Source organism: Trichoderma evansii, assembly GCF_050947405.1.
Source record: "Trichoderma evansii strain SZMC 28006 chromosome Unknown GGI43scaffold_31, whole genome shotgun sequence".
Classification (NCBI taxonomy): domain Eukaryota; kingdom Fungi; phylum Ascomycota; class Sordariomycetes; order Hypocreales; family Hypocreaceae; genus Trichoderma; species Trichoderma evansii.
In genome coordinates, this window is record NW_028145175.1 from 224,369 (window position 1) to 251,477 (window position 27,109).

Sequence of the window (27,109 nt, forward strand, 5' to 3'; positions counted from 1 at the left end):
TAATAGATTAGGGACGGACATCAATGCCAGATCACATACTCTTATGGGATCTCAGTCGCTACCTCGATAGGTGTACACTCCCATGGAGCCTCTACGACATATATTAAATATGCCTACCACTATTACGCAATAGTAGAGAGCAAGAGAGTTTTTACTGCCTGTTAATGGAGAACATATGCGACTGAGAAGCGCTCGTAGTAGCGGATGGATGATTCTCGATCTATACTAAATAAATAAAAAACGCACTCGTCGTTTCTCCAGTCTAATACAGTGCTACATTTATCAGAGTCGCCATGAGTCTCGGCGCATGTACTGAACGCAATGATATTGTTCTTAGATGCATCATAACATCATAACACATGCAAAGGGGGATATAAAGAAACTAAACACCTTTTCTAGCACATAAGACCATAGGTGATGGAGAATTTGGGGTTCCGTCAAATTCTACAACGTAATTCATCATCTCCTATTTCCAGCTTCCTTAGTTTCCAAAATCGGGATCACATAGTCGCGACTTCTAAAGTTCTTAAACTTAAGAATTACATTAAATTAAAATTAAGATACCGTTTTCTTATATAATCTATGTTTAAAACAGAGTCAGTCGCCGTCGTCTCGTACTATTTCAAGCTACGCTAATATATCTTATCTTGGATCTTACAAGGTAGGAATTGAGATCCAACTTCTAATTATTAATATTACTATTATAATACATTAGTAAAGTCACTTTACAATGCCCCCTCTGGCTTTATATGTTATTTTTATAATATTTTTTTTTTTATATTTAGTTGGCCTAAAATAGATAAGATCAAGTCACTAATGTAAACAAGTCCGCCTACTTTTACCAGCATTTGTGCTATCTACATTTAGATAGGGGCAAGAGGCTCGCCATCCCTGATCTTGCGGGCACCATACTTCTCAAGACGGATAGCCTGAATAGCAATGAAGCCGCTCGTATCCTTAATCACATCATCAGCTTCAGTTCACGTCTAAAAGCTCTTTTCAGAAAGCTACTTACCATTGGGGAGAAGCCCTCGAGAGTATCCATAGACGACTCAGTCTCAGAGTAAAGGTTAGAGGTCTCGCTAGAGCGTCCGACAACGAATGCGCTGCCTTTATAGGCAACCATATTGACCTTGCCCTCGACGTGCCTCTGGCTAAAGATGATGGAGTTGTGGAGAAACTCTCGCTCTGGGCTGAAGTACATGCCATTGTAGAGACAGGCGGTCCAGTTCGAGGTGACCATCTGGTCACGGATGGCACGAACCTTGGAGTCCATGACAAGGCCCTCGAGATCTCGGTGGGCGGTGCGCAGGCACGTCAAGCCGGGGGTGTCGTAACAGCCACGGCTCTTGAGACCAATGAACCTTGATTCGACAATGTCGACACGGCCAACTCCATTAGCTCGGCCAATTTCGTTAGCAGCCTTGAAGATTTCCAGTGAGCCAGTGACGACCTTGTCACCGACCTCAAGCTTGATTGGGATGCCCTTCTCGAAGTGGACAGTGAACCTGGTTGGCTCGTCAGGAGCCTTCATGGGATCTTTCGAAGTTAGCTCCCACGTCACGGAACTGATTCAAGACTGAGCGAACTTACCCACGGTCATTGTCCACATGTCGGCTGGCGGCTCGAGCTCGGGTTGCTCGAGTAGACCTGCCTCGTATGAGCAACTAGTTTAGACGGAAGGGTTAGCGACGATTCTATGTCCGGCCGGGAGAAGGAGGTCAAATGGAAGCCTTATAGCGTGGCAGAAGCAAGTATCAAGTCTTGTACCCACTGTACAGTCTTGTCCGCGTGATATACGGGGTTGTATAGCACCTAAAGAAAGCACTTGCTGCGTGCTTCTGCCACCTGCCACTTCTGGAGGAGTTCCTGACGTTCCCTCTCCTTATAGGTATCCCGTCGAGACCAAAGCGCTCTTGGTACTTATAGATCATTGCGAGTTGCCGTGTACTTATGAACTGACAGTAGTGTACCTCATTTTGTACGGCGGTCGCTTGCAACGACGTATAAACATCGAGTACGCTTGAAGGTCTCGATGGGATGAAGTAGAGGGCTTTTGCTCACTGGATAAGGTTGGCATCCATCGAAAACGGCTTCTGCTTAGTCGACGTCACAGGAACGCCCTTTGATGCAGCAAAGTCCAAGAGTGCTTGACGCCCGCTGTCTGTACGTTAGTATCTCCGAGAGAGAGGGGGGCCGGCAGGGGTACGGACGCGAATCGCTCGCAAAACTCCGGTATGCGCCACGGGATGATTGTCTTTGTCTTCTGATCGAGGGCCCTCCATGCCATCTCGAATCTGACCTGGCTAAAGAGGGTGAGTATGTAACATTGATATCCGGACACCTAAACGTACTCATTCTAATCTAGTTAGCACCCAAAACATGATATACAGAGAGGGAAGAACGTACCCCTTTACCTGTGCCTATATAGGTAGGAGAGACGGCAGTCAGTATGATATGATAGTAAACCGATCCTGAAAGGCGACGTCGATTGCTTACATCCATGACTCAAATATTCACAGTTATACTGCTTAGCCACTTTCATCATCGCCCTCGCGATGACAGGCCTAGCCAACGACGTTCCCAAGAGGTAAGCGTCTTCGTATATCGCGTTGCCTAAGCGTGGGATGTTAGCATAGCCGTGGATGGAAGTTGTGCACTTTGCACGGGGGAGGCCGAACACACATTGCACTGCTGGCCAAACAAGTTCCTCCACCAGCTCCTGCTGAAGATTCTGGATGATCATGCGTTCGGCGCCGATCTTCTCGGCCTTCGCTTTGACTGCGTCGTAGTCCTCATTTTGTCCCTGCCATGACGTCAGCACAGGGATAAGCAAATGAAGCCGCTATGAGTAGCGAGCTGGCCCTGAGAATAACAGTCCATCTCTTTCATCCTCCGGGCTCTCTCTGTATCGAGGGCACGGGCCAGAAATGCAAGAGAGACAGCTTGTGCTTCCAGGCGCAGTTTGTCTTAAGCCGAGGAGCAAATGTCGAGGAACGGCGTACGTACCACATCTGCTAGGAACGCCTGTTCTCAGTCAGCTCAGCGCAGGTACATCAGCTAGGTTAGACGCACAACAACAGTATAGCCCTTCTCAATGAGCCAAGCTAGGATAACAGAAGTATCCAAACCTGTAATTTACATGTTACATTAGCATGGTCATCGTGCTCATGCAGCACTGTTCATGTAGAAAAACGCACCGCCAGAGTATGCCCTGATTCACGGGGATCACCAAATCAGCCTAACAGCACTTAGAAAGCAATAATGGTTCTGTTCAACTCACAGACAAACGCGCTTGGCAGCCATTGTGATAGTTGGTTGAAGTGGAAAAGGTAAGTAGGGAGCGAATGAAGTTGATGACCGTCAGTCAGTGGTGTTATTGCCGCTTTCATCCCGCCGAGGCCGGACTCGATATGAGATCTACAAGATGTCTGCTGTGGGGACACTAGGCTGATTATGGCAAGACGCATGATAAGGGCTGCGACCCTAGCCCCACAATAAGGTGCTCGTAATTAGTACTAGGGCGGCAAGGGGTTTGCCAAATAAGCGGGAATCGACAAACAATCAGCACACTGAAATAGACCATACTCACATACTAACTGTGCTAGCCTCGTTGAAATAGTGCTCTTATTGTCTTTATGTATGCGCATATTCATTTTGCAGTCCCTCTTTTTTTACAACCGCTTGGCTTGGGTGTTTAGACTTTCGGACCCCCAGGGCGTCCAGTTGTGACGCCATGGACGCCTTCCTGAGCAGAATAACTTTACAGAAGGCTCTTCAACGTGTGAGTCATAATTGACTCACTGTCTTTGAGTACCTACCGTAGGTAGTAAACCTGTGATAACTGCCGCAGTTCTGAGCGCATGCTCTCTTGGTTACCTAGGTAGGTAGTACCTTACCTTATTTTATCCCACCTTAGGTAAGCAGCGGTAACGGAACGGAACAAAGAAATCGATGTCATCTATTTGTTTCTTTCGCATAGCATATTACCGGTAGTTAGGTGTTAGTGGCTAAGAGTTAGTGGTATATGTTTTAGAGTTTTAAAGAGTACTATAAGTGACTTATACATACAAGTACTCCACTTTTTGGGGGCCTGCTATGAAAATCTGGTGGCCTGATAGAGCTTCCCTATTTATACTTTAAAAGAGTGGATCTCAGCTTACCCGAGTATAGCTCACCTACGTCTGTAAGACCAAATCTCTATATAAAAACAAGATACAAGTGTCTATTATGTGTAAATATTATATAACATTTTAGACATTAGTTAGGAGGGAAATGGCAAAACCTTGGGTCAGGTTCAGTTAAAGAGCAAGAATCTCTGTCTGCTCCCCCATAGACAGGCCACTAACCGGCGGATTAGTAGTCAGGCGGGTAACCACTGGCGAACACCGGCTGTTAAATGTTTTTCTTTTTTGCTTTTGGCATAATTTCTTTTTATCATCCATATCAGCTAGATTTAGATAGCTTCGTAACACATACAACCTTATCCATTGGAAAATATGGAACCACGTTGAGCTTTTCATGAAAGTCTTAGGTCTCTTACTTCAAAAAATGTGGTTCGAAGTCTAAAGCCAGATAATTCTGCTTTGTTACTTGTATGAAGGAACTTCATCAATAACAATATGTCGTGATTGGCTGAGTTGGTCGACAATCAATTCAATTTCACCTATTATCACCTACTCTATGGGCCAATTAACAAACCATAAGGGCCAGGTTATAATAGCTCGTTCTCATAGCTACACCACGCAGCTCGAACTCGGAACCAACTACTTCGCCAAAACAGACAACGATGTTCCGAATACAGCATCACACCATAGAAAGTTGGAGATGAGAGATACGAGATAAGATGGATCCCTGATTTCAGCGTGTTGAAGACACACGGCAAGTACCTGCCGCAATTGTAGGGACAGGCTTCTGTCCAGATTTGAAGATGCTGCTGCAACAACGAGAGTCCACAGCAGGAAAGGAGTTCCCGCCCCCCATGAAGGAATCATGCCAGGAGATGTGAGCAGCATACGCAGCTTCTGCGCATACAACATTGCATGAGTTTGGCTGACTCCAAAATTTTTATTTACTTCGCCAAGGTAGATGATTGCGGCTAACCGGAAGCATTCACGCTGGCGGAATCGGTTGTCGCTATTGGCCAAGGCCCGAGGCAGAGATAAGAGGTCATGGAGGATGGGTGACACATGGAGGCCAGGAAAGAGGGCATTGTCCCAATATATCTCACCCGTGGCGGCAAAACCAGCTTCGATGAGGCAGTTAGCTTGTCGAATACTGGCACACAGGCGCATTATTGCAGAATCTTCCAGGATGTTGCCACCTGATGAGTAAGAGATAGTCGAAGATATAGCACTGTTATAGCCGCCCAACAGGGAGAGAATTTGATGCGGCTGAAGGTATCGTGGCGTTCTATCTTGTAGATACGCTCCGTTTAGATCAATCCTTCATCGTAAAGGTTAGAATACTAGCCAAACGACGATTAGATCCTAACATATACCAATAAATCATCATGCGAATAGCAGGAGCTGAGTCCATAGCGACTACGCCACCATAGGGTCTGAGCGCAAGTGACAGGCCCTCAAGATGGATATTGATCAAATCTGCATCGGAGATGAGATTCTTATTGTTCTTAGCTCGCGCAATGTTTTGAAATCTGATATTAAACACTTACTGCGAATGCCGCAAATGCCAAGATTGCTACAATTACCTCTTTCCGAGGTTGTACACGCTCAGACAAGAGTTGCCGTAGCGATCGGGTTGCCATAATAGAATAGCTGATATAATCCGTCTTCAATCCACTTTGGCATGTTCTACCGTCATCTACGTGCCGTGCTGATGTAGACAGCATCTGTGTTAATGCGGTTGATCCTTGCACCATGTTGAGAAAGCTTACAGCTACCATAGACTTGAATATGGGACACGTTCCGTCATACACTGGAATGGAGAAAAAAGTCAAGATCAGTAATTATAGATGGCAGGGTGTAATAGGCTTCAAGGCAAAAAGTGATCCTATAGTAACTTAGCACGGCGGCGGTGGTAATCGGGTAACAGCCCGAAGACGGCTCCTCGGCGTGTCTCTTGGCGATTTGGAGGGCCAAACATGATAGGTAAAGCATTTTTCTCTTGACTGGGCGACTGCAAAGAGGTATCAAGTTCGTTTGTCCTTCTATTAGATGTGATTGGAGCAGAACTAGCCAGCGTGCTTAGAAGAATCGATGCATCCAGCTCAACTGTTAGTGGTCGCCGTAGTCCCTTGGATATTTGCCGGCGGTATACGTGGTCTGCCTGGGCGTGGCTTCGGATACGCCGCCGTGTCGCGTTATCCGGTTGGAGATTTGTCGTTGATAATCTTACGAACTCGAATCTTTGTCGCGGTAGGCCCCTTATGCGACTTCGTGGGCACTTCACGCCATTCTCGTGTTACTTGGGTTTAGTGCGCTGTTGTCCGGGTATGAACGTCGAGCGATTCCGCTTACCACCAGCAGTTTCAGCCATTCTTTTTGTGAGCGTATTTAATACAAATTATAATTAAATATGTAGATGTGTTTATATGTTTTTATATCGATGTCTGCCACTAATAGTTGAGATGCCGACTTTGGTTTGGGCAAATCGTGGATTGGACACCTTTGTGTTGGACGGTGCATAAATATGCGAAATCGTGCAATCAGCCTTTTACTTTGCATTTGGTGTCTATGAGGGGCCAAGGAACAATTTTGTCCCGTTAGAATACAGATTTGCTGGCAAAGTCCAATATCACTGGCCCTTTGTTGTCTGTCGTAAAGTTGAGTCTCAGCGAGATAGCCGAGGCATACATTCAACGCTGAGAGATTACGTCTTGGTACTTCATATTATCGGCAGAAAAACATAGGATCCACGAGGAGCGACAAATTTCTCAATAGTATTCTATGTGGTTGCATATTAAAATACGGACCAAGTTATCATATTATTTGAAAAGCTTTGCAATATTTATTGCCCGACCTCTGCCCTAGCAGATCTCTGAGAACTCTAACCTACATATGCCTTGCCACCTCTATTCCATTATAAAACCTCAATGTCCACTCTTTGCTTTATATAATCATAACTTTTCTTTGATCTTACCGAAGCTACTTATGGCGGATATATAGCCAATATTTAACCAGAGAGCCATCAGTTCATCCAACCTCAGTCAGACTCAATGGGCAGGTCTACTTCCACCAAGTACTGGCTCAAACTTCATGGCAACACCCGCAAAAAGCAGTGCTGCGCCAGCGACGATAATGAGGACATACGACATCTGGATTGCATCCGTAATGGCTAGGATAGCCTTGGTGCGCAAGTCGCCGCTCAGCCTCTGGAAAAGGGTACTCTGGGCCCCAGCAATCGCAGCGTGAATGTCAGCAGCTGAATAGCCTTGGCCTGCTAACGCGGCGGAGAGGTTCTCAAAGGCTTTAGATTGGAAAATCTGGCCAGCGATAACAAGTGAAATAACCTCGCCGCCAACTTGTGCCATGTTTTGCAGCGCAATAGCATCTCCTAGCCACTCGGGTTGCGTTTTGAAGCTCGCAAGGGCGTATCCAATCTGCAGTGTCATGCCACACCCGAAGGCAATAATGACACTGAATCCATATATCTGACTTTGGGGAGTATCTGGTCTCAAGTACCCCATCAACAAGCCGCCATCCAGCGCAGTAATTACACCAGATATAACGTAAATAGGCATATAATAACGTATACGCGACAGGTAATGGCCAGCCAGCATGTTGATTATTATGGAAATGATAATAGCGGGAAGCAGGCGCACGGCTGCCTTTATGGCACTATCGTTATGCACAAATTGGAAGTAGATTGGGATGAAAAACATCATTACCCACAGAGCCGAGATTGCAGCGGATGTGGCAACGTAGAGCACCCACTGTGACCGCGAGCGAAGAAGGTGTACGGGAAACATGCGCGTCTTTGGAGTCGTGAAGATAGCGAAATACTGCTGCAGTGCAAAGACGACTACTAAGACGCCGCAGACGACAATCGTCGCAATAGTACGCCCATCATCCCATGGCCACTGTCCACCAGCCATGATAAATCCAAGTGTAAAGGAGACCCATGCGGCAGCGTTGAGTATATACCCGACGATATCGAGCTTCTTGAGGCGGTTCATCACCGGGACATCTTTGGCTAGGTGAATGCTCGGGATGGCCAATAGGAATAGAGGAGCCAAGGTACCTCCAATGACCAGATTGATATAAAATGCCCAGCGCCATGTGGCTGACGATACACTAAAGGCGCCGCCAATGACAGGACCAAGCACCGCACCAACACCCCAGAAGCAACCAATTACGGTGATGAAGGTATCGCGCTCCTTGGGTATCGTGAGTACCGAGATGATGTTGAGGCTGCCAAGATAGATGCCAGAGCCGCCCACTCCCGCCAGCACGCGGCCAACTATCAGGGCGCTCATATTAGGTGCGGCTCCGCATACTGTAGAGCCGACCCCAAAAAGAGCGACGGATGCGATAAAAAGCCACTTCATGTCGAAAGAAGTGAATAGCTTGCCGGCCGGTAAGATCACGGCGGCCGAGCCCATGGGGAAGCCGGCGCCCACCCAGGCCAGTTGTTCGACATGATCAAAGGCTTCTACTATAGGTCCCTGCACGTCTGCTGAGATAGTGGTATCAAGCCCGTATATGAAGCAGCTTATATACAATGGCAGCAATATGAGGATCCACAGTACCCCTCTTATTTGACGTTGTGGTTCGCTCTCAGAGGCATTTTCTTTCTGCAATTCGAGCCTATCTTGCAATTCGTTGCCGCTGCTGGATTCATGCTCGCTGATATTAAAATCTTTGGATTCAAAAATGGATGTTGGTGCTTTATAGCCAGTCGGAGTCTGCTCGGGTTGTTGATGATTCCATCTGGGGATATGGGTTCGACGTAGCAGGATGGAAGAGAATAATTTTCTAAGCAGACAAGAATTGGCTTGAAAAGATGTGGACTATGCTGTAATTTTGTCAGATGTTCAGATAAACGATGTGATTCTAGCAAGTGTCCTGTCGAATGATCGATACTCTTGGAGCTGCTTTCTTGCTGCTATATAGGAAATCCATTCTCGGTGGACCCAGCATGTATAACTTGCAGAACAGAGAAAAACGATTACCAATGGGCTCATTTACAAATCAACTATTCGTCAAGACGTAGTTCTATTCATTAATGCTACATGGGAAACCCCATTGGAAAATCTCTGTGTATTGCAGCAAGCAGCGAAGTATCATATCAGCATTTGCGATAGGGCACTGGGCGTGTATCAGTACATTATTCAGCGGATTGGCCTGGGCTTTATGCATGTCAGCTCCAGCGACTACTGGATTTGTGTTAGTGTCAGATTTTAATCTCGTAATTAAGGCATCCCGTATGCAGGTTACCAGCCGTGGCTCAATTAGGCAGATGGATGGGTCTTGGATCCTGACGTGCTTCAGGTGCTAAACATCATACTTTCAACACGACGCAAAACCTTTCTGAAGCAAAAACATAATATGTATCTACTCCATCGCAAAAATAGGCACCTAGTAAGCCAGTACAAATTTTACATAATTCTGCTAATCCTACAACCTGATTGGTACGTATCTCCTTGCAGTCAAGACTTCGGCAATTGCCCAAGAAATCCTGTCCAATATAAAAGCCCATCTTGTAGAGTGTATGTAGCATATAAATTCGACGGTATAGATATCTTTATATTTGATCCGATCTTTTCAGTATCTCAATAAACATTAGAGTCCCCTTATCCGAAATCGGGTAGCATAGCGTAGAAGGACACCAGGCTCTGGAAATAGTGCTGTATATACTTTCTCCTCGACATCGATGAGAGTTAACACTTATGATATAAACGAAGTAGACGAGATAGGCGATTGGACAAATCACTTTGTACCAACAGAATTTCGGCGTTCTTAAATCATCATGTCTGAGCTCCCAACGATTATTACCCCTAAAATTAGCTTGATAATGGACGCTAACGCTAAAACAACAAATCTACAATTAGGTAGTATTACTCAACGCCAAGCGCCTGTACGATTCTTCTTTTCTTACAAACTCAAGTACTAAGGAACAAGACTCTCCGCCTGTAGGTATAAGGCTACAAAAGAAGATAAACACGTTAAAGAGGGATCCAGCTGCTGGATCAATAAAAACCCAAGGCATAAGACTACCAATGAGAATACTTACCTATTCTTAGGCCAGTAATAGAAAGCACCATACCAAGCAATATTCCAATTTAATATATATACGAACTATATTAGAACCTGGACTCTGTCATGATATTATAAAACTCATTTCGTTAACCTTTCTGTATGTAATTTATTCCAAATCCTATAATTAAGCGAATAACTATTAGTTAACACTGGTTGCTATATATTTTTACTTCTTGTATCTTTCTTCTAACCTCATGATGGAATACAGAATAAATATTATTTGATTTGATCACTCTTGATATGCAAGGGTACTTTTAGTAGATCCTGGCAAGTCCAGTAAATTTAATATTTTCATGGAGGGGCTGGCCCCATCTCCTTAATGTAAATATGGGACTTGTCGGATAATACGGAGTTTTGAATTGGAGTTCATGAAGTCAGTTTCTAGCTGGATGCCAGATCTCTACGTATCTCTCCGCAAATGTTTTCTATGTAACACGTATTCTCCTTTATCCAGCCACTAAATCCACTGCTCTGAAATTTCTCGGCAATTTCTTCCCCCCACTACGGAGAGCCTGGGCCACTCTTTTCTCTCTCCTCTCCCACTCTCCCATTACTCGGCTTTCGGCATTGCATCAACGTTCTAAAACCCCGAATAAATCGAAATACCTCTCTATATCTCTGCAGATAGAGGCGCTTCGCATAGGTGATAACTAAACTTTGAGCCCTATTTATTTCCAAGTTATATCCTAATATTATATTAGCCTTTTGGTTAGCCTTCCCTCTTTGGGAAAAGCATTTGCGTTTTGTGACGTCAGTAATTCTTGCAATAAAAGATGCTTCAGTTGCTCGACCCCATTCAGGCGTCATTTTATATCTCTCCGCTTCGAATGTTTAATTGCATGTGCCCTTGTGATAATCTCACGTTGATACTCGACTTTTGACCAAATACAAACACTCTTCATTTGGCTACAACTCAACAATGGCCGCGCAGAAAGAGAAAGTTGTTATTATTGGAAGTGGCTGGGGTGGCTATCGCCTGGGTTATGGCATCGATCACAAAAAGTTTGATGTCACCTTAATCTCACCAGAGAATACTTCCGCCGTAACTCCTCTATTGGCCAGCGCTGCTTGCGGACTGTTTGACCCTCGATTGGCGCATGAACCTCTCCGACGAAGGGATTTCCATGCAAAGTATATCAAGGCTTTGGTCGTCGACATCGATTTTGATGCGCAATCCCTTATCTGTCAGCCAGCATTCGATGAGCTGAAAGATGAGCGTTTTAACGTCGACTATGATAAGGTTATCCTCGTACCAGGATGCCGTAGCAACACCTTCGGTATCCCTGGCGTGACAGAACATGCCATCTTCGTAAAGAATGTCGCCAATGCGAATGCAGTTCGAAGCCGATTGAACGACCTTCTTGAGATGGCCTCTCTGCCTGGAACATCAGAAGATCGTCAGAGGCAACTATTGCATGTGGCCATTGTTGGCGGCGGCCCTACTGGTATCGAGATGGCAGCCGAGCTAACAGATTTATTTGACGGAGACGCCAATGTCTTGTTTCCACATTTGAAAGGCAAGGCGTCTGTTTCCGTGTATGATGTCGCCCCTAATATTCTAGCACCATTTGATCAAAAACTGGCAGAATATGCGACTGGTGCCCTGAAAACCGGCAAAGTCAACATTAAAACGAACACGCATATCCTTAAAGTGACTCCGAACACAATTGAAACTCAGGAGGACGGTGCTACTGGCTATGGCATGCTCATCTGGGCCACCGGAAACAAATCTGTTCCTCTAGTCGACAAACTGAACCTTCGTAAGACGGAGAAGGGATTGATACGGATTTTGACGGACGACCATCTCAATGCTTTCGCACCAGATGGTAGTGTCATGCAGGGCGTATTCGCAATGGGAGATGCGGGAGATATCGAGGGCGGGACTCTACCAACAACCGCCGAAGTTGCGATTCAAAAAGCAGACTACATCATTAACGCGCTGAACAAGAACGATAAGTCGCCTTTCGAGTACAAGCAACGCTCTCTAGTTACATACACAGGAAGATGGGACGGTGTAGTCCAGGGTAAACGGGAGTACACGGGCTACGGAGCGTGGCTGAGTTGGAGATCTGGTAATTTCTTTTGGACGCGGTCATGGCGCAGGAAGATCTTGATGTGTTATGCATGGTTCATGGACTGGTTGGACGGAAGAGAGATTATTCGTAATTAGCACTAAAAGGGAAGTATATCGAGTTTTTTCAGAATGTATGTCGATCCAAAATTAATATGACAGCCTGTCCATGCTTTATTGAATAGTGAGAAGAATCATAAACGTATTAAGGTGAATTAACATGATTTCTCATATATAACTGCCTGATATTTAGTCTCCAACTTATGTTGTGAAAGCCCGTTGTAGTAATTATGACTTCTATATGCCCAAAATAGCTGAAACTGTATACACACTTTCGCTGTTGGGCTGCTGCCCCTAATTGTTATTCAATGCCCACTTTAGGAGATACTTACACATTCTTACATATATATAGGCTAACTCGTGCGAGGGAACGTGAGTTCCCTAAACAAATATTGAATCCATGGATTCCATCAACGTGATATGAGCTTAAATGGGCTAAATACAAACCTTGCTAGCCTAAACATTGCATCTCGTTGAGCGATTCATTCCAAGCGCTAGCGGGCTGGAGCTTCTACTTGAGCTTTGGGTGTGCATCAGCACTTGTGTAATAGCTTTGGTCCTTATGCTGAGTCATGTACACTGTAATTAGTCGCGTCTTTTGCTTCGGAGTAATCATCGTATCAGGCTAGGCCTTAAGAATGATAAGCATAAGAATATGGATATGCAATGATGTTAAATTAATGGATCGGATATCTTTTGCTGCGGTGTCGTCAGAGGAAAAGGGGCAAATGGTCAAATTACGTTCATGATCGCTGTTTCAACTTATATATCCATATTGACATTGTTTTATTGAAATATAAATCTAATAAAAAGTGTCATAGCCAGTAAATTTTGAAAAATAACCAACAGCCCGTTTTCTGACGGTTTCCAGTATTATGTATTAGACATATTTGTACATGGGGAAAGCTGGAAGTGTAAATGGCGTGATGCCTCCTGACCACAATCCTGCACAGCCAGACCAATCTATATTGATTATCACCATTAGCTTGGATACCACTTAGCAGGTGAAATATACTTACAGGCGCAAAATGACACCAGGAAGCCAACGGAATTTCCAGCTGTTAACAAGCCGGCATTGTTAACCATATAGCCCGTGGCGAGAAGTATTAATTCGACATTGAAAAGTAAAAAGGCCGCGAATAATGTCCAAGAGCTTCTCAAAGAGGCGACTGTGAATATCGCGTTCAGTATGAGCCAGCTGAATAGATACATGGCGAGCGCTTGGTTGAACTCGGGTGTGATGTGTCCCTGCGCATCGCTATATGCTATTGCTACAGTTAGAAAAGTTTTCTATATTCGTTTATCAGATGGGAAAATTACCGTCAATGATGCCTGTTCCTGGGATAAAGACTACAGTGAGACGTTTGTGTTAGCTAGCTTAACCCATTGATACTGAGGGTTGTAAATGAATAGAGAGAAATATTCGTACTCATTGCAAAGCTCAAGCTCAAAGCCGCGTATGATGGGAAGACTGTGGCGCCAAACTAGGAAAATATTAGCGGCGTTTATATTTCTGGTTGCTTGTGTATGGTTGCATACCGTGTTTCCGGCAACAAACTCCATAATGCCTGAAATAAATTGGCATATACCACCGAAAAATACAAACACTCCAACTAATATATTCTTCTCTACAATGCCGCGTGCATGTACACCAAGCAATGAGAGTAGAAAAACTCCTGTACCAAAAGATAAAAGACCCAAGGGCGCAGGATTCGCAAAACTTCGATGAATAACAGGTAAAGAGGGCTGATCACGATTATCAATATGGCCGCCTTTGGTTCGAAGTCTTTCAAGATCCGGCTCATTCGAGCTCACAGATTGAGGCCTCTCCTCATATTCATTTCGATCAAGTTTTTGGCTTTGGCTAGTCATTTTGAAAAGACAATTGACAGTGATGTGTTTTTATTTTGAGTAAGTAAAAGCTCTTATTCAGATTGCTGAAATCAAGCAGATGGCGGGCTACATCCCCCTTTAAATAGATCGAGTCGAGCCCCAACATAGCTCCCTTAGATTAGAGCTCGTAGCTTTCAATGCTATCTCTCTCCGCAAATTACAATGTCAAAGCTCCCTTAAGCTTGAATACAGAATCCGGGGAACTGACGGGGAAGAGCCGTGACACTGCAAAAACGCGGGGTCCCCAGATCACGATATCTTTCCGGGGAAAGGCTAAGAAGCGATCTTCGTGGCGCTAATCCCCACACTCAACTTGACCAATCCTTTGTGAGGATGGATAAATAGAGTTGGCCCTGCGATAATAAATTGCACCAAGCCACTTCGCTAATACTAGATGGACAATAGTTTACGGCTACTATTGGCGGCTGTCGCTGTCATACTACCCACCTTTTCGTCCGCTCTACTCCCGAGTCCATTGCCGAGATTTTAGTGCCACCTCTATGCCATGCCTATCTCGCTCATGATTCATGTGAAAGCCACTCTGGGCCCCCACGGCTTCGACTGCTCCAGATCACCATGTGGCTGCCGTTCAGCTTCCGTTCTTCACTTCCGAATGGGCAAAACATGTGGCGCAAGGCCTAATAAGTGGAGATGCTTCTTCACGGGTGAGTCCCAGCTCCTGAAGAGAGCCCACTGTCTCAACGATCTCGGCTCTTGAAGAGAGTCCACTATGTTTTACTATATCTATCCTAACGATTTTATGTCATGACACATTCTCATGTGTCAGTAGCTATTGTGGATTAGGGAATATGGAGGCCTTTACATTACATGAATCAGCTGAAAGCCAAAACGCTAAAAACAGGGATTATTACTCGTTATCATATGGGTATATTTAGAAGCCGTAAGGCATAATAGGTGTATGATAACATTAGCGCCACTAGTTTCGCCACTAGCGTTTCTGACAAAAGTATTATAAATGTTTGATGCGATGAACGACCGCATTCTGATTCCTATGGTTGATGCTTTCCATTCTGCGTGACCAAAAAGTCCGCTAAGAAGTCAAAATCTCCGTCCACCATAAATTCTCCCAGGTCCATATAAGATTCTAGACCACTGGATTGAAAAATATCTGAAGAATGTTCAATCGGAAAGTTCAGAATCCCACTAGTACTTGGATCTGACTCATTTCGATCTATCGTTTTGAATCTAATTAGTTGTTGATTCGTAGAACAGAATATCTCGCAGATTGAGTCTTTTTTCTTCTTCAAAAAAAGAAAAAGGGGCAAATATCATTTCATGGCGTTTGACTTACCCATAGCATTCAAGATCAAGGAAAGTTGGGCAAGGTACTCTACACAACGCTCAATGACTCGGTTCCCGGAATCAAGCCGACGTAGCGCTTCAATTGCGTTTTCTATGTAGATACGTGAGTTATTAACCTTTACCCTGACGGACGTATCGTTTAGGGTCTCTTTGGACGCTGATATTATCATGAGAGATGCGAAAATAACCAGTGCGGCATTGAATGCTATGAAGCGGTGAGTTTATGCAATTTAGCTCGTTCCATAACACAACGTGTTTACAAGCTATACTTACTGTAATAAAGAGAATAGTTCCATGCGCCCAGCAATTCACGTCGCCAGCTGCTGGATAAAGTTATGCAATGAACTACCGAGATGATAGAAATGGCGGATTCGACGCAGGATTCAACACTGTTAAGACTCATTTGGCGCAGAAGTCTTTTATCAGCATTTCCTGAATCATCCTCAGCAGTCCCCAAGGACTTTAGAAGACTTTCTAAATGTCGACGATGAAGTAAGATTCGGAGGTTATTGTAGCGCACTGAGAGAACAATGCTGAACCTGTGGCAAATGATTAAGTCTTTGTCCATTTTCTCAACATCCTCGGGGTTCATTAGAGTATCCCAAATGCGGAAGCCCAAGGATGGGACTAATTGAAGCCGCCAAAGGTCTAATTGATGTTGCCCATCAAATACGCGAGAGATGGCGCTAGAAATAGACGCGGGGTCTTCAAAGCCGAGGTTTTGTCCATAACACGAATCCAAAACATTATAGAGTATGGCATAAAGTTTTCTATGTATCGTTAGTAAAAATTCAAACGGCGATATATAGGGAAAAGATTTTGAATTCTTACACGGCAGCTATGAAGAAAGCACCATCAAGTTGGGGGTATGACTCCATCTCCAAAGATGGGCCAAGCATTTGCATATTGTTAAGGGGCATATCAAGCTTTATGTATGATTCAGGAATTGTACAAGGCCGACCAAATGTCATACTTAGAGTGCTAGATCATGCAGTCTATCAGCAGCCGCTTCACTATAGAGGATAAGAGAACCTACCGATCAAGAAGAATGCATCCATACCAGGTTCTCTTGCGTATTTCACATTCTAAAGGCGAAAATCCTTGGTTCGCATCAGGTGAATGTAATCCCAGCTGATAAGCGGCCGAAATAGCTAGTCCGTGCGTAGTCCATGCCTGAACGGACTTTTGAGTTCCCTGCAGATATTGGCCTAGGATTAATAGATATTGTACTATACAAAAAGGGGATAAGTTAGCAATATGCTAATGACGACTGGGGGATAGAAGGGACGTTATCACTACGTGGCACCTATACATACCCATTTCTAGGCTTGCATTTCGTTTGGAGTCTCGATCGCACAGGCCATTTGCTCTTTGGTAGTAAATATCGGACTCTTGTATCCTTTTATCAACAGGTATGTCATCTTTTGCTGACAAACTCGCTGCAATGGCAAGAATAATATTAAGCAGACCGAGCCAGGTTCGCCGGACAGCGCGGAAACGCTCGTTTTTCATCTGGAGATAGGTTTTACAGAAAGACGGCTCATGGATAAATGGCAAAAGCTGTCCAGTTTTAAGAAAGTATTGTTGAATTAGGCTCCACGTCCGCTCTTCTGACGGCAATGCGTATATGTTTACTCCCGCGTTCCTCGTAAAGTTATTAGCCCTGCCTGGCGTTGGTCCAGGAGATGGGGGCCTGGATTTGGAGACATTTACGATTCCTCCGCGTCTCTGGTCGGCCGGCGATATGGCATCAGCTAGTTCGTTTCCTGATTTGGCTTGCATTATAGCTCGAGATATGTAGCGCATAAACGCAATATTTGACGAAGGACCTTGAATGAGTTAGCTGCCGAGATATTCTCTTCTCTTCCCCCCCTTCTGAGGAATTGGTGTTATGTGGCGTACCGAAAAACCCGCAGTCTACTTCATTGGTAAATTTCAATGCACCCATGCCATCGATGGAGTTCTCCGAGATGTCAACTTCTCCTAGCTCAGTAGCGTCATGGCTTCCCAGCGTTGATGGGAGCAACACAGATCGATGCTCCTCGACGGTTGATAAAGATTCATTGGCAGGAGTATCGTGATCCCCGCGACTCGAAAATGTAGCTCGCCCATCATTTTGGGCACTATGTAGTTGCTGGAGGGAGCTTTCAATGTCTTGCAGTCTCTGTTCCAACTGGGAGATGTAGCTGTTTCCGTGATCAATAGGCCAGACAGAAGTCAATATGCGCATGTCAAGCATCCTCACCTTCTCCCCACGGTCAAATTAGAAGGAATAGAGCTATCCGGGTATTGACACTCTGCGCCCAGCTCTTGGCATAATGCGCAAGGATGATCACCGCTGCACTATAGAATATTCCGGACACGAGTTACGTCAGCGACTTGATGCTCACGGCCGTATTCGCAAACATCTGGTCTCATACTTACGCGGGATTTCCGGCGTCGGCACAAACTGCATGCAAGGGTAACTCGTCGCCGCTTGCTGGCTGGAGGTGCCGGGGAAGACATTGTAAGGACTCAGCTTGTTTTGTTGGGAAAGCGGATGCGTTCCCCGTGCCGTATGGGAATATATTTATTGAGAGGTTGGCCGGCAGTATCCCGCCGACGGAAGTGCTTTGCCGAAATTATAAGACGCCTCATCGAATAGCGTTGAGCTAGTGAAGTGCTAGCCTCCAACTCGGGGATACTAAACCCCAACCTGGGGATCTGTGGGGGCGATTCATCTTAACCAAAAAGGCTCAAGATGGATATGGGGAATGCCGGCTCTCCGTTGCATGTATGAGCCCATAATATAGTTATTTTTAACGTAATTCAATAAGTTGCAAAAACAGTTCCCTGTTCCGTGCATCTGGCAAAAAGGTCAAAGTCTGCGTAAAGTAAGGAGTGCAGCTTTGCTCTGACAAAGAGAATAGTGCAATGATTTGAAGTGGAGCTCTCTAATCATCATGTAAGTTTCATTTCAAAGTTTCATTTTGAACAGGTACAGAGCCATAAATATCCAGATAATGGAATGTAACATTAAATAAAATACAAATCTAAGATCAATACTTGTACAAATAATCCTTTTTATGCAATAGAAGTCATCCCTGCGCATGCTATTATAGCGCCGCTTGCTTCTGTTTCGGAGCCTCGTTCGTGAACCATCCCATATACTTGTTTTCCGTGATGCGGTGAACACCATTCTCGGGATCAAAGTCATCTTTTCCTCCATTCAACACCCGGCTGACCGCCTCCTCAGCGTGCCCTTCGGCATCATAGCCATAAACTTCCAAGACAGTTTGTGGGTCTCCGTAAAGGTTGCTGCTTCGGATGAAGTACTTGCCCTCCATCTCAGTAGCCATGGCAAGGTCACGCTGTCGGCTCTGCGGGCCATCTGGCAAATGCCAAATTGCGCCATTGATGAATGAAACCTGCTGCTTCATGAATGCCTTTGGCATGCGCTCGGTTTCGTAAACCTTGATGGCCTCGCTCAAGGTAAGCTTTCCTTGCGCAACTGCGCCAATACACTTGCCCAAAAAGGCACCGTCTTCCATAGCTGTGGCAGCTCCTTGGGCCATATGGTTGACCATTGAATGGGCGGCGTCACCCATCAGTACTACATTCTTCTTGGGAGACGACCATGATTCCAAGGGCCCAGTCACCATCAAAGGCCAGCGAGACTAATGAGTCTGTGATTAGCAAAGGGCTTGATGGGTTAGTGAAAGGTCTTTCATGATTACTTACTGTCTGTGGAACCATATCAATGATTCTCTTGATTCTAGGATCAAAATCCTTGTACTCAGTCTGCAGCTCCTGAATTGGGACGTCGTGTTGAGTAGCCTGGAGCTTCTTGGGAGGATGATGCGAGAGCACCATGTTGAAAACATCGCCACCGCTGATGGGATATGTAATAACATAAGCATCTGGGCCCATCCAGACTTCCATGGTCAGCTTATCGACAATCTCCTTTGCAATTGGATCTTTGCGAATTTGATCGTATGGCACGATCGCCCGGTATGCACAGTTGGTGGTTGGGCACTCCGGAATAACCTTGGGGAAAAGTGTTTGGCGAACAACGCTGTTGACTCCATCAGCGCCGATACACAAATCGAATCTGTATGAGTCGCCATTGAATGTCGTTGCTGTTACTCTGTCCTCAGAGTCATACTCAATGTCGACCACACGAGAGTCAATGTGGATGACTGCGCCCAGTTGCTCTGCTACCTCTACCAGTCCTTCATGGAGGTGAGCGCGGTGGACAAGCCACCAGGGTCGTCCCAAGGTTTTCTCTAGAACGGGGATGTCGGTATATCCAACTTTGGTGCCGTCCTTGCGACGCATGTTAAGTTCTTCGATCTGAACAAGGTTGTTCCCAATCACTTTGTCGACTCCCCATCTTTGAAGGAGGACAGACACATTGGGAGTCATTTGAATGCCAGCGCCAATCTATATCATGGTAATATTCTGTTAGTTGTGTCATCTTAAATAAGACTATGAGGATGCGTACTTCTCCTAATTTCGCAGCGCCTTCAAGCAGGGTAACTTCAACACCGGCTCGACGAAGGGCAATGGCAGCCGCCAGGCCACCGATTCCCGCGCCAATGATTCCAACGTGGAACTTTTGAATAGCCTAACGCTGTAAGTAAGTCATGCTTCTCCTCGCATAAACGCCGAGTTCGCACTCACCATCTTGTGCGGTGGAGTTGGATGCGAATGATGTCAAACTCGAAAAAGAAATGAATATAGAAGAATAAAACAGAAAGTGATGCTTCAGAATCTATCTTAATCATGGATTCTCTGAGATGTATTTATCGTTTTTCTGATCTATACAACAGAAGATGCCGAGTTTCGGATGTCGGCCCGTCGGGGAGTTAGGAAACTTGGTCAATTCTCGATTTCAATAGAAATATCGGACAAGTTCGGTATCTGCTAAACAGATGATTGAAGGTCTGTTTTACTTCCTCTTTAGTATCTATTTTGATATTTCTGACTTTTTTAATTTTTTTTTTTAAAAAAAAAAAAAAATCCTCAATACTGTTAATAATTGTTCCCTGCTGGGTTATACAACTTTAGCTATTTTACCATGGCAGAACACGTGAAGACATCATTCGTTCCCCATCTAGGAGGCATCGATGTTGGATATAGATATTCTTTTACTGATTCTTCCCTTCCAACCCTGTTGCTAATTAATCCATTTACCACCACTTCCGACTACTATCAGCCAGAATTCGATAGTGAGCAGCTGGCTGGCAAGTTGAATCTTCTTGCCGTCGAACCCCTTGGGCATGGTGTTACGCATACGAAGAGCGAAACATTTACGTACTGGGATTCGGCAATTGCGATTTTACAACTTTTAGACGTCCTAGGGATTAATCAGGCCTTCGTGGCCGGCACATCCCAGGGAGGATGGATAGCGGCACGAATGGCACTTCTTTCACCCCAGAAAGTTAGTCTACCATATCTAAGACATGGTCTGTTCTGCTCATATTAATGAAATTCGATAGGTTAATAGCCTTATTCTCATTGGCACTTCTATGGACTTTGAATCCCCAGAAAGTCGAGAATTAGGCTGTTGGGACGGCCCGCAGGCCACCTCCGCATTGGTTACAAAGAGTGCTGACTTTACGCCCCACGATGATTTCGAACCCGGAAGTGGGTATGTTGACTTTTTAATGGAAATTGGCTACGGAGAAAAAGTGACTACAGATTTAACACAAAAATGGGCCAATTCCATCCAAAAGATTTACTCAAGAGATGCCGGGAAGAAACTGATCTGCATGGCTGCTGTTTGTCTGGCTTCCCGAGACGGACTATATGCCCGCCTGCCTCATATCAGATGTCCAGTGCTCTGGATGCAGGTATGTAATACGTGCTTTACTCATATTCAATACGATATCTGACAGACAACAGGGAACAAAGGATGTTGTCTTTAGTGTTGCCAACGCCGAAAAGGAAATTAAAATGTTCACTAATGCTCCTGAGGCAAAGTTAGTCGTAATGGAGGACGGCGTCCATTTTTTGAGCTTTACACATGGAAAGGAGCTTGAAAAGAATATCCTAGAGTTTACCGAGCAATGGGCGGCGAAGCCTAGTGGTGAATATTTTGATTAGCTTTAGCTTTATTCTATGTAGTGTAATAGTATCAATGTCTTAATCATGTCCATCCAAATTATCATATCCACGAAGTAGGCACAAGGTGACGATGATGACAATAAACTCTACCAGTAGTATAGACGACTTAACGATGTTTTTTTCTTGCTATGATTTACGGTTATTGCGAAATATCACCACCGCCGATCTCGACGCGATGCTGGAATGCTATGGAATTGGTGGCGTCGGGGAACCCGGGCCGACGGTCCGTCGGGTAGGAATTTTTGACTTCTGAATTGCCACCACCATAGAGCCAGTCAACCGGATGATACCGATGCTGTAATAACGTATTTAATATAGCAAACTCAATTCAACTTTCGTTTAATTGTATTCAAAGTGTTACGGAAATTATTCAGTAAAGCAATTAATCACCACTTTGTTTCTTTGAGTCACAGCGCCATCACGATGGGCCACAGCATTCCACAGGTTAGCATAACCATTTTGACAAGTCAAACACCCCATGAGTACTCTTGTATTTAACCACTTTATAGCTAAAAGATAGTTCGCTGTTTATTAGCAGGGCATATGTGAATGGAGAATGGATAGAAGCGAAATCGGGCGAAAAGTTCGAAGTTCATGGTTAGTTGGCTGCCTACCATAGTAATGCGATATTCTGATCTGTTTCAACGACTAATGTTCATATCTAGACCCTGCAACTGGCAAGTTAATTGGTACTTGCCCCGAATGCTCAACTGAAGATGTTGAGAAGGCCATACTGGCTGCCGCTGAGGCTTTCTCCACCAGTCGAAAAATGTTGGCGCGCCAACGAGCACGTATATTGCATCGCTGGTATCAGCTTGTGATGGAAAATGTAGAGGATCTTGCCACCCTTATTACATGGGAGAATGGAAAGCCGTTAGCTGAAGCACGCGATGAGGTAGCATACGCAGCAAGCTTCCTGGAGTGGTTTAGTGAGGAGGCGCCACGAGTTTATGGAGATACGATTCCCTCTGTTATCCCAGAACATCGGATCATTACTATCAAGGAGCCGGTAGGAGTCTGCGCTCTGATCACTCCCTGGAATTTCCCAGCAGCAATGATTACTAGAAAAATCGCGCCTGCTTTGGCAGCAGGTTGTACGGTAATCTTAAAATCTCCAGCGGAAACACCATTTACAGCAAATGCCCTGGTGGAATTGGCTTACAGAGCTGGCGTACCGAAAGGCTTCATAAATATTGTGACAGCACTGGAAAACACAGCTCAGGTTGGCGAGCTGTTAACTACAGACCCGGAAGTACACAAAGTCTCCTTTACTGGTTCAACAAACGTGGGAAGGATTCTCATGGAACAAGCAGCCTCTACAATTAAAAAGGTGTCCTGGGAACTTGGTGGTAATGCACCATTCATTGTTTTTGATGATGTCGAAAACCTTGATGCAGCTGTCGATGCGGCTCTCATCGCCAAGTTCCGCAATTCTGGCCAGACTTGTGTTTGTGCCAATCGAATTTACATCCATTCGCGGCATTATGAGGAGTTTGCCAAACGCTTCAGCGAACGAGTCAAAAAGTTCAGGCTCGGGCCTGGGTTTCTTGATGGTGTTACCCACGGACCGTTGATTCACAAGCGCGCATTAGAAAAGGTCGACGAACAAGTCCGCGACGCAGTATCCAAAGGCGCTACAATCATCGCCGGAGGTAAAAGGTCCATTGAACTTGGGCCAACCTTCTACGAGCCCACTGTTTTGACCGGCATGACCAAAGACATGCTGCTGGCTTCTGAAGAAACATTCGGTCCGGTGGCTGGGCTATTCTCCTTTGAGACAGAGCAGGACGTGGTTAAGCTGGCTAACTGTGCAGAGGTAGGATTAGCTGGTTACTTCTTTAGCAGCGATATGGCTCGAGTGTTCCGAGTTGCAGAAGCTTTGAAAGTAGGCATGATTGGCGTCAATACTGGCCGAATAAGCGAAGCAGCATCACCGTAAGTACTTTCCTCAGGTAATAGTTTAAAGTGGTCAATTACAGGCTTGCTAACACGGATTAGATTTGGCGGCGTAAAGCAAAGCGGATTTGGGCGTGAGGGGAGCAAGTATGGTATTGAGGAATATATTACCACAAAAACTGTTACATTTGGTGGATTAAATGCATCTGGTTTTTAGAATAAAGATAGACATAGATACGTACCCAGACTTGTAAATTGAATATGGATTAGATACTAGATCAATTTATATCCATGCAGGACTCGAGAGACTGGTGGCAGCTTGCAATGCAGCAAAAATTTACGGGTACTTTCGGAGCTCTGTGCTCTTGTGTGAGGTGACTTCTGGTATAGCTCTCCCGGGGGAGTTGTCTATAGGATCCGAAGAAAGTATAGTGACATATATATTGGGGTAACGATGCTGCTAGAAATAGTTATCTATATACATGAAAGCAAAATAGTGTAGAAAAGCCAATTTATAAATCCAATTGCTAGTTTATGGATCGTGGATTGATGGCAATTCTCAATGATTCCAATTGTAAATTGATATAAATGTCGGTTCTCATCAACCCAGCTCTGATTGGAGCTTAATCCTGAGTTATACCGGGATTGCCTGCCTTGTAGTGCCGTTTTAGCGACCAAAAAGAGTCAGGTTATTACGATATCATGTCTAAATAACGCGTACAGTACGTTCTTCGCACCTTTCGAAATATTCTCTGCCACCTTTTTCGTCGGTCAAGGAGTGGAAGAGTCCAACTCGCCAGTACTCATTCGCCTCTCCCGTTGGATAAAGAAGGAGACCATGCAAGACTTCAAGCGGTGGAACCTCGTCTTTGTCTTGCCGCTCTTGTGGTGTTCTAGAGAATGCACTCGGTTTATCCGTATGGCCACTAGAAGTGAGGAGCATTACGATTTTCTGGATAGATTCCCCGCTAGCCTCTAAGAGCTGCTTGCCACAATCATCTGTCTCTCTCCAGTCGAGAGCGCACTGTGCGACGTAGTTCTCACCATCTATAGCTAGCCACTCATTCTGTAGGCTATAATAAGGTGTTCTAAGAGGCAGATTTTGGAGTTTTGCATTGGGGATACTACTGACCTTCCCACGAAGCAAGAGATGTCCACAATACACACGGCCATAAGTGTCTGATCCATGAATGCTTGTTTCAGCTTCCATGACGGCACATTCGAGCTGCATCGCGTCAGAGCCGTCCCAGAGCAGGGCAGCGCCACGGCTTGCCCAAGACCAAGAAGGTGCAATATATTTGGTCGAGCATGCTAAATCTCTCATTAGCTTACTAAAGGTTTTACGCTTCTTCCTCTGTATTTTCCAAAGTAAACCCCGATGAAGATTGTTCTTCCATAAACCAGCCAAGTATGTATCCTTGCCAGCAATGAGCTTGGCGTAAGAGGACACGGCTGGCAGTCGGTCAGTCTCAAATGTGAGAAGTTTTTGAGAATAGTCAATGATTGAATGGTACCAGCCGTCATAATCATGATCAGACAACAATCCAGATGATGACTGAATCCTGGATTGCTTGGCAGTTTTAACGCGGTCAAGTGTATCATCGATTATCTTATCCTCAGTTTTCATAATGTCAATAGGCTGAAAGGAATCCCAATACATCATCATATATCCAAAGTATAGCTTCCTAACTGCAAACATATCCTCTTGAAAGGTCCAGCCGCGAGCCTGCCAAGACGATTTCTTGAGTTCCAGCTTTATTGGTGCGTTTGAGAAAGTTGGCGAGGAACGTATTGCGAACTCTGCATTTTCGTAGGAGAAAGGTATGTGACGGATAAAAAATGAGCCATTGATATTCCCCTCATTGGAGTGGTGCGTGTATTTAATCTTAAGGCTTGGATTTCTTTCAAGGAAGCCCTCGTCACATGATGATGAACAGAGTGGTATTATTGTTACCAGGGCATTTTGAAATATTTCTGCCATCATCTTTGACTCTGTCTCCCAGTCTGCTACATCATCTTGAATAATGCAAAGCGCATCAATCCATATATACTTGACACCCAATGCTCGCGCAACACGCACTGTGTCTTGATAAGCTTTAGGCATAGTATTATAAGATATAGAGCGCTGTAAATAAGCGTAGTTGCTTTTTGTTGTCTTAAGTGAAGGAGCCTTAGGTCCCCAGCAGTAGCTAAGTGCCAAGTATGGTTGAGGTTCCTCGTTCGTTTGAGAGTGGCTGTCTACAAGACGGATCAAGCCTGACTCTTTACTGCTTTCCACGTAAAGTAATCTTGTAGGTCGATAAAGTGCTTCAATGGTTTTTAACTTGTAGTCGCCAAAAACCCATTGCTTTAGCGTTAATATACCGGATGGCGATATTACGTCCGGAATACGGTTAGAACGAATGTCGAAGATTGAAGCGCATGCGTCTAGAAAAATAACGGTGTTAGGAATAAAATACTGTTATTCAAGTGTAAAGTAATGACAAATCATACCCGTAGGGTTGGCAGTGACCCTAAAAGTAAGATAATCGAATTTATGTCTGCGGCTCCTAAATGAAGGGCTGTAGATAGTGAATGCTGATAGCCCATAGTTCCAATGATGACATATCTTCAAGATCTGGATCGTATCATCAGGCAGACGCTCCAGTGGATATCGCTGGAAGTGCCAGATCATAGTATTTCGAAGCAATGCACAAAACCCACAGCCAGAATTCGCAGATGCAGCAAGCCCAGGAAGCAGTGGGACGACATCTTGCCGACTATATGCTAGAGTTCCCTCATATCCAGGAACATCTGCTTCTAGTTCTGATAGTTCGTTGCCACCAGGGCTATTAGTGCGAGTGAGACGTACATCTGCTAGCTGTAGCACGCTACAATGTTGGCATAATGCCTGATATTCGCTTGGATTAGATTTTGTGACAGGACAGAAATTGTAAAAGAATGTCTCTTCGGGAGATTTGTTTATACAGATTGACTCTGTAACAGCGGGTGTTTTAGCAAAATCTTCATGCAATACATCAAAGTCTCGAAAAGTAAGAAGGTTCGCCATAACTACAGATGGCAAAACGGATTGGCTGCTGCACAGGCAATCAAAGATGAATGACTGAAATGTTATGATGGAGTTTTGTCTCAAAATCACGGTACTGTCGAAAATGCCTCAGCTCCTCACTGCTGCCTAATCAAGCTGACGGCGCCGCAGAGGAAAATGAATGCAGTCTGTTACTTACAACTCGTTTACGAAGTATTTATTTGTGATCAATAACCCCGCACAAAGTAATTCGCTAAATGTTTATATGATTAGTAGGCAGGCCTGCTGAATTTAAATAAGCTAGCTAAATTTCAGCCTCATTTGCTAAGGAATAGTGATATCGAAGAGATAATTCTGATTGCCAGTACATCTAAGCTACTTACAATTGGACGTTCCACACTGTCTGCTGCAAATTATAAGTTATGGGAATTAGAAAAACAGAGGCTTGAGTTGAGTGAAGATAGAGGATCAAAGGGCAGCCATTCAAGACCATAAGTAGCCTTTAGACAT

The 27,109-nt window shown here is 44.8% G+C and overlaps 9 protein-coding genes across 9 annotated transcripts; 2 read left to right on the forward strand and 7 right to left on the reverse strand.

The window, feature by feature from the left end:
- Window positions 1–752: 752 nt before the first annotated feature.
- On the reverse strand, window positions 753–3,378 carry GGI43DRAFT_417644 (argininosuccinate synthase). Its single transcript, XM_083207445.1, has 13 exons — window positions 3,284–3,378; window positions 3,201–3,214; window positions 3,076–3,131; window positions 3,010–3,027; window positions 2,686–2,806; window positions 2,500–2,616; window positions 2,410–2,423; window positions 2,355–2,359; window positions 2,214–2,306; window positions 2,065–2,160; window positions 1,594–1,667; window positions 1,016–1,539; window positions 753–956 (listed from the first exon to the last, which is right to left on the reverse strand). Exons 1-13 carry the CDS (start codon window positions 3,304–3,306, stop codon window positions 864–866), a joined length of 1,248 nt encoding a protein of 415 aa, XP_083055801.1. The 5' UTR covers window positions 3,307–3,378; the 3' UTR covers window positions 753–863.
- A 1,388-nt stretch (window positions 3,379–4,766) lies between these two features.
- GGI43DRAFT_431546 (uncharacterized protein) lies at window positions 4,767–5,881 on the reverse strand (the record flags this gene model as incomplete). The annotated part of the gene is made up of 3 exons (XM_083209423.1): window positions 4,767–5,445; window positions 5,501–5,622; window positions 5,675–5,881. The coding sequence occupies 3 exons, from the start codon at window positions 5,879–5,881 to the stop codon at window positions 4,767–4,769; spliced, it is 1,008 nt and encodes a 335-aa protein (XP_083055802.1).
- A 1,023-nt stretch (window positions 5,882–6,904) lies between these two features.
- GGI43DRAFT_417649 (major facilitator superfamily domain-containing protein) lies at window positions 6,905–9,144 on the reverse strand. The gene has a single exon (XM_083207446.1). The coding sequence runs from the start codon at window positions 8,561–8,563 to the stop codon at window positions 7,175–7,177; it is 1,389 nt and encodes a 462-aa protein (XP_083055803.1). The 5' UTR covers window positions 8,564–9,144; the 3' UTR covers window positions 6,905–7,174.
- Window positions 9,145–11,039: 1,895 nt separating this feature from the next.
- On the forward strand, window positions 11,040–12,522 carry GGI43DRAFT_417651 (FAD/NAD(P)-binding domain-containing protein). The gene has a single exon (XM_083207447.1). It carries the CDS (start codon window positions 11,140–11,142, stop codon window positions 12,388–12,390), a length of 1,251 nt encoding a protein of 416 aa, XP_083055804.1. The 5' UTR covers window positions 11,040–11,139; the 3' UTR covers window positions 12,391–12,522.
- Window positions 12,523–13,231: 709 nt separating this feature from the next.
- On the reverse strand, window positions 13,232–14,223 carry GGI43DRAFT_388362 (acetate uptake transporter family protein; the record flags this gene model as incomplete). Its single annotated transcript, XM_083204062.1, has 5 exons — window positions 13,232–13,314; window positions 13,371–13,616; window positions 13,672–13,701; window positions 13,781–13,835; window positions 13,891–14,223. 5 exons carry the CDS (start codon window positions 14,221–14,223, stop codon window positions 13,232–13,234), a joined length of 747 nt encoding a protein of 248 aa, XP_083055805.1.
- A 357-nt stretch (window positions 14,224–14,580) lies between these two features.
- Window positions 14,581–18,326, reverse strand: GGI43DRAFT_417654 (transcription factor domain-containing protein). The gene is made up of 9 exons (XM_083207448.1): window positions 17,992–18,326; window positions 17,813–17,910; window positions 17,470–17,753; window positions 16,884–17,396; window positions 16,604–16,796; window positions 16,399–16,548; window positions 15,841–16,337; window positions 15,557–15,772; window positions 14,581–15,436 (listed from the first exon to the last, which is right to left on the reverse strand). Exons 1-9 carry the CDS (start codon window positions 18,070–18,072, stop codon window positions 15,255–15,257), a joined length of 2,214 nt encoding a protein of 737 aa, XP_083055806.1. The 5' UTR covers window positions 18,073–18,326; the 3' UTR covers window positions 14,581–15,254.
- Window positions 18,327–18,662: 336 nt separating this feature from the next.
- Window positions 18,663–20,628, reverse strand: GGI43DRAFT_426108 (uncharacterized protein; the record flags this gene model as incomplete). The annotated part of the gene is made up of 4 exons (XM_083208594.1): window positions 18,663–19,223; window positions 19,288–19,989; window positions 20,051–20,173; window positions 20,626–20,628. 4 exons carry the CDS (start codon window positions 20,626–20,628, stop codon window positions 18,663–18,665), a joined length of 1,389 nt encoding a protein of 462 aa, XP_083055807.1.
- Window positions 20,629–22,043: 1,415 nt separating this feature from the next.
- On the forward strand, window positions 22,044–23,865 carry GGI43DRAFT_431552 (NAD-dependent succinate-semialdehyde dehydrogenase). Its single transcript, XM_083209424.1, has 5 exons — window positions 22,044–22,119; window positions 22,185–22,272; window positions 22,341–22,769; window positions 22,812–23,610; window positions 23,674–23,865. Exons 1-5 carry the CDS (start codon window positions 22,099–22,101, stop codon window positions 23,786–23,788), a joined length of 1,452 nt encoding a protein of 483 aa, XP_083055808.1. The 5' UTR covers window positions 22,044–22,098; the 3' UTR covers window positions 23,789–23,865.
- A 122-nt stretch (window positions 23,866–23,987) lies between these two features.
- GGI43DRAFT_417659 (HET domain-containing protein) lies at window positions 23,988–26,795 on the reverse strand. Its single transcript, XM_083207449.1, has 2 exons — window positions 26,065–26,795; window positions 23,988–25,998 (listed from the first exon to the last, which is right to left on the reverse strand). The coding sequence occupies exons 1-2, from the start codon at window positions 26,618–26,620 to the stop codon at window positions 24,278–24,280; spliced, it is 2,277 nt and encodes a 758-aa protein (XP_083055809.1). The 5' UTR covers window positions 26,621–26,795; the 3' UTR covers window positions 23,988–24,277.
- Window positions 26,796–27,109: the final 314 nt, after the last annotated feature.

What these genes read in the sequence shown, in the direction of transcription:
- GGI43DRAFT_417651 (XM_083207447.1), top strand. Translation starts at nt 11,140, where the DNA reads ATGGCCGCGCAGAAAGAGAAAGTTGTTATTATTGGAAGTGGCTGGGGT.
- GGI43DRAFT_417654 (XM_083207448.1), bottom strand. Translation starts at nt 18,072, where the DNA reads ATGTCTTCCCCGGCACCTCCAGCCAGCAAGCGGCGACGAGTTACCCTT. An exon ending in AATTTGACCGTGGGGAGAAG is followed by an intron (nt 17,754 to 17,812) that starts GTGAGGATGCTT and finishes TCACGGAAACAG; the next exon opens with CTACATCTCCCAGTTGGAAC. An exon ending in AAATGCAAGCCTAGAAATGG is followed by an intron (nt 16,797 to 16,883) that starts GTATGTATAGGT and finishes CTTTTTGTATAG; the next exon opens with TACAATATCTATTAATCCTA.
- GGI43DRAFT_417649 (XM_083207446.1), bottom strand. Translation starts at nt 8,563, where the DNA reads ATGGGCTCGGCCGCCGTGATCTTACCGGCCGGCAAGCTATTCACTTCT.
- GGI43DRAFT_417659 (XM_083207449.1), bottom strand. Translation starts at nt 26,620, where the DNA reads ATGGCGAACCTTCTTACTTTTCGAGACTTTGATGTATTGCATGAAGAT. An exon ending in GGTCACTGCCAACCCTACGG is followed by an intron (nt 25,999 to 26,064) that starts GTATGATTTGTC and finishes TTATTTTTCTAG; the next exon opens with ACGCATGCGCTTCAATCTTC.
- GGI43DRAFT_417644 (XM_083207445.1), bottom strand. Translation starts at nt 3,306, where the DNA reads ATGGCTGCCAAGCGCGTTTGTCT. An exon ending in GAGTTTTGCGAGCGATTCGC is followed by an intron (nt 2,161 to 2,213) that starts GTCCGTACCCCT and finishes ACGTACAGACAG; the next exon opens with CGGGCGTCAAGCACTCTTGG. An exon ending in TCGAGGGCTTCTCCCCAATG is followed by an intron (nt 957 to 1,015) that starts GTAAGTAGCTTT and finishes GATGTGATTAAG; the next exon opens with GATACGAGCGGCTTCATTGC.
- GGI43DRAFT_431552 (XM_083209424.1), top strand. Translation starts at nt 22,099, where the DNA reads ATGGGCCACAGCATTCCACAG. An exon ending in TGGGCCACAGCATTCCACAG is followed by an intron (nt 22,120 to 22,184) that starts GTTAGCATAACC and finishes ACCACTTTATAG; the next exon opens with CTAAAAGATAGTTCGCTGTT. An exon ending in ATAAGCGAAGCAGCATCACC is followed by an intron (nt 23,611 to 23,673) that starts GTAAGTACTTTC and finishes AACACGGATTAG; the next exon opens with ATTTGGCGGCGTAAAGCAAA.